Here is a 5223-nt window from a genome sequence, read left to right as displayed (position 1 = left end):
TTATATTATCAGTGTGATAAATTATTTTAATAAAATTGTTTAGGTATCTTTTGTAATGGATAAGTCATGGATTTCAAAGGCCCGAAACTCAATTGATTACTCCATTGGTTTGAGTAAATTCTTAGATTTTGCTTTTAAGAATGGAGCTGTAGGAGAAACGATTCGGTGTCCATGTCTAAAATGTGGATTTATGAAATGGCAAACTAGAGACATAGTTGAAGATCACTTGCTATATAAACCATTTCCTCAAAACTATGTTATATGGGATCTTCATGGTGAAAAGCAAGCATTAGAATCTTCTCAAGTGGAAGATGTTTTCCAAGATAGTGGTGTTCAACCTCAAAACCCAATGGAAATGATGATCAATGACCAATTTTTAAATAGTAAGAAATTCACACTTGTCTAAATATGACATAGTTGATTCACTTATAAATGTTGTTATTATTTCATTTAATTATTTTAATCTTGTTTTAATTTTGATGGTATGTCATCTTAAATTTTATTATTCTTTATTTATTTTTCTCTTAATATTATTGTCATGAATATGTAGTCATGCCAAAGGTGAAGCGTTTTAGAAATCCACAAAAATCAGCACCTCAACCACAATGTCATGGACCTCTAACACAAGCTCCAACACATTCTGTTCCAACAATGAATCTTGAAATTTCTTCCCCACCAAGTGATTCCACACAAGCTCCTGAAGTCCCAACTAGTAATGTCCCTCTTTCTCATGTATCAACATCTGAAGTTCCACAAGAAGATGAAACAACTAGACGTCATGTTAAGCGTGAGTCTACACAATGTTGGACTGTTGAGGCGATAGGTATACAAGTATTGTATTTTATTTTTATTTTTGTAATTATCATCATATGAAGTATATTACATTTTCTTATTGAGAAATTCTTTTATTGTTAAAGACGTTGAAGAAACCATCAAGAAGATTAAGGTGAAAGTTAGGGGAGTCAATAGCTTACCTAGGGAGTTACGCATCATTGTGAATTTTGATGACCAAGGCCAAGCAATTGGTGAAGCACAAGCCTTGCTTGCAGGATTTCTTGGAACACTAGCAGCTGATTGCAAATTATTTCCTATGGATTATGATAGATGGTCTAGACCTTCAGGCGTACCTAAAGCTTATTTTGATGATTGCTTTGAAACAATTTTAAAGGTATGTCAATTAGTTATATATAACTTTTTATATCTACACCACTTAGAAACCCTATCTTTACTATTTTTCATATATATATATATATATATATATATATATATATATATATATATATATATACATATATATATATTATTTTGCATATGATATTGATAAATTTGTCTTTTTTTTTAGCCTCGATTTTATTTTAAGATTAATGAAGTTGGTGCAAAATGGTATTGCAAATTGAGTATCGGAAGAAAATGGGCTGCAAATAGGCAAAGCTTATGGAATGAATTCAACGATCCAACCAAAACAAGAGATGAAATCATAAAAAATGTGCCGATAGGCATAGATAAAGATCAATGGGCTCGTTTTGTTCATTATCGTCATAAACCATCAACATTGGTACAATTAGATTGTTTTAATTATTGAATTGTTTTTATAGCTAATTATATGATTACTATTACAAGTTGTAAACTTGAAATTGTTTTTCATATAGGAACTTTGTAGGAGAAATAAAGAAATTCGAAGCAAGCAAGTTATTTCACACACTGGTGGATCCAAAGCTAATCCTAGAAGAAGAAATGAGTTGGTAATGACATTAAATGTTAACTTTTACTAATTAAAGAAGTTCAATGTTTACTTACTCTTTATTTATCTTAGTTGTTGGAAACTGAGAAGCTACCAAGTTGTGGACAATTATATATTGAAACTCATAAAAGGAAAGATGAGTCATTTGTAAATGAAGCAGCAAAGACTATAGCGGTATGTTTTTCTTTAGTAACATTGTTTTCAAGGATTGTGCTTAATCTTAAAACTTTTATATTTCATTTTATTACATGTTTGCAGGAACAAATTGAAGTAGGATTGACTCAAAGCATAGTTGAAGAATATGAAGTTTCTCCTCTTGATGTTGTTGGTAGAGTGTTAGGGTTAGAACACTCTGGGAGAGTGCGATGCATGGGATTAGGAGCTGTTCCTTCTAATACATTCAGGAACACAAGACTTCGAGCTTTTAGTCTGAGCTCTTCTTCATCTGGTGTTGCCTTTCCATCTTCAAACCAATGGCAAGAGAAATACAACAATTTAGAATCAGCTTTTAAGGCCTACATGATAATGAAGGAAGGAAGGATCCCTGAAGAATTAGCTAGTTATTTCACTCCTGATCAAACACATGTAAGTAATTAATATGCATACATCATTATGTATATGTGAGGTATCCTAAAACTTGTTAGTATAATACACGATGTACTCTTAAAACTGTTTTACATGTGTCATTCACGCATATTAGTAAGGAAATATATTTTGTAATTGGTACGTGTGTTTATTAAGCTAATTAATTTACAGTTTTATAGGTAGATTTTATAGTTAATCAACAATATCAAGGTAGAATTTTATTCATTTTGGCTAGTTCTTAATACTCTTTATCTCAAGTTAGGTCTTTAAGTAAACATACATGACCAAGGTAATAACCATGCATAAGTTTAGAATATTAAAACAATTGTTTAGAATTGATTATTTTTATTGATGGTCATTATGATTTAGTATGTGTTATACACCCTTGTATATAGTATATGTGACTAAGTGTTTTTTCTTTTCTTATTTCAGCCAAATGATGCTTCAAGTGTTCCTAATACACCTTTGGATGCAAGAGGATCTTCTGGTGCTAGCAACCCTTAGTTTGCTTATAATGTATTTTGGATTTAAAGTTTAGTACAAGACTAATATTACTTTGTTATGGATTTTATGTCATACTTTGATTTACAATAGAAATTTGAATTATAAATCTTTGAACTATATGCTATTATTTTGGTTATTGAAATATAATTTCTACGTTCTCGTTATGAGTTTTTTTATTACATTTTTTTATCGATATCATAAGAAAATGAAAAATTGTAATACATGTAGATTATGAAACTAAAATGAGTATACAAAATCATTATATACAAGAAAATAAGGAGAATTAGAAAATCAATTGTAAAACATCTATTGTTAGCATGATTTAAAAAAAAACCCTCCATAGTATAGTTTTAAAACCTCTTTTAATAAACCTCCGCATTTAGCATAGGTTTAAAGCCTCCTACAAAAAACCTCCATATTTAGTGTAGGTATAAAAACTTTTTCCAATAAACCTCCACATTTAGCGTAGGTTTAAAACCTCCTTTATAAAACCTCCACAGTTCGCGTAGGTTTAAAACCTCTACAAAAAAACCTCTGCAAAATATTCTCGATACCAGAGGTTTTCGAAAACCGCCGCTAATTGCTTGTGGCGAATATAACTGCGGAGGTTTTTGAAAACCTTCGTAATTTATTTTGCGGGAGGGTAAAAACCTCCACTTAACGAAAAAATAGCCTCCATTGTTTAACAGATTTGTTGTAGTGAGTAATATTGGAATGAAAAATGAAAACTGGATTTTGCCAGGTAAATGTGGTGGTGGAGGCTGAGAAAGATGGGCGGCAAGATATTGATACAACATAAAAAAAAACCTTCAGTTAGAGCCTACATAATAATAATAATAATAATAATAATAATAACAACAACAACAACAACAACAACAACAACAACAACAACAACAATTAATACTATTAAATAGAATCCTAATCCAGCTTCCTGCAACAACAGTAAACTTTATGATTTAAAATGTAAAATTGCAGTATGATATAAAAAATAGTATAGATAGGAGCATACTTTTGGAGGCTCCAATAATAGTATCCTCAGTTTTGCTATTTTTGCCTTGAGCTTCCCGAGTTGATACTCTGCACAGTACACATAATAATAATAATAATAATACTTTTCAGACTTGACCACCTTTTAACATTAGCATCAAGAGCTTCTGCTACCGTGTGGAAAAAAGAATATTTTTTAAGAAAATAACTGAAACAGGAACACAAATGGGAACCCGCGAAGCACCACCATAGCAAACCTTACAACACTTCCTATGTGATCCTTTGCACGTACCAAAAAAAAAAGTCATTACATAATAAGAAAAATAATTCCCAAATTATGTTGCATCAATTATTTTTAAAATTTTTAAGAAAAAAGTTAATTTATTTATTTATACTATTTGTTTACCATCGTAAAAAAACAAACTTTCTTATTTTTTTTGAAGAAGAGACTGATTCTATAGAAAAGTATTTAAAATAATATATTATTTTCTTAAAAAATAAAATAGGATAGAATACTACCTCCTTGTAAAACTGGTGAGGTAGAGCCACCATGATCCCTGCTCCATCTCCAGTGTTGGCTTCACACCGCAAGCACCTCTGTGTGTCATGCGCACCAGCATCTCCAAAGCATCAGTCACCTACAACAAAAACGACATATAATCATAAGAACGTACACCACACGCACCAGACTCATACTCACACTCACATGCAAATGCCAAAGTCGTTGCACTCACTGTTTTGCGGCTACTTTCGCCGGACAGTTCTGCCACGAACCCCACTCCACACGAGTCCTTATCCATAGCTGGATCGTAAAGCTCAAATAGGACAAAAATGAAACAATCTCTAGAAAGCACCAGCTCTATAGAAACACGATATTAATTTGAAATGAACAAAAAGGGAGAAAGTACCCACCTGGAATGGTGGAGTCAAGGGAAGGAAAGAGCATACAAAGGATTAAGGTAAATAAAATCCAAAAAGGGAAACAAAACACAAATCTGAGAGAGGAAGAGAAGATTGAGGAAGAGAAAGGGAAGATTAAAGAAGAGAGGGAGTAACATGGAGAAAATTGAGGAAGAGAAAGAGAAACAGAGAGAGAAGACATGCAATTATTAAGTGAAATTAAATGAGGAGTTGAAATCCGCCAATCAAAAAGTGACACGTGGCATCGCCAGCAGAAAAAAAGGTGCAAAAAAATAAAGGGGCAAAATGACCAAAAAACCAAAAAAAAAGTGACATGTGTCACAATTCTAGATAGGGGCACAACAGCCTTTTTCAGGTACTTCTCTTTTATTAGATAGTATATAGATATAGATATATAAAAAAGTGTAGTTTACTGATGCCTCCTAATACAACAAAACTTCTAATACCACTAATCACTTTCTTATCCAGATTCAGATACCAAATAT

The 5223-nt window shown here is 31.8% G+C and overlaps 1 protein-coding gene across 1 annotated transcript; it reads left to right on the top strand.

Moving 5' to 3' along the window:
• The first annotated feature begins 552 nt into the window (after nt 1-552).
• Nucleotides 553-1397, top strand: LOC114411073. Its single transcript, XM_028374839.1, has 3 exons — nt 553-823; nt 918-1107; nt 1343-1397. The coding sequence occupies exons 1-3, from the start codon at nt 553-555 to the stop codon at nt 1395-1397; spliced, it is 516 nt and encodes a 171-aa protein (XP_028230640.1).
• The last annotated feature ends 3826 nt before the right edge of the window (nt 1398-5223 follow it).

The sequence above is a fragment of the Glycine soja genome, chromosome 5, assembly GCF_004193775.1.
Source record: "Glycine soja cultivar W05 chromosome 5, ASM419377v2, whole genome shotgun sequence".
In the NCBI taxonomy this organism is placed as follows: Eukaryota; Viridiplantae; Streptophyta; class Magnoliopsida; order Fabales; family Fabaceae; genus Glycine; species Glycine soja.
This window is presented reverse-complemented; position numbering and strand designations above follow the sequence as displayed.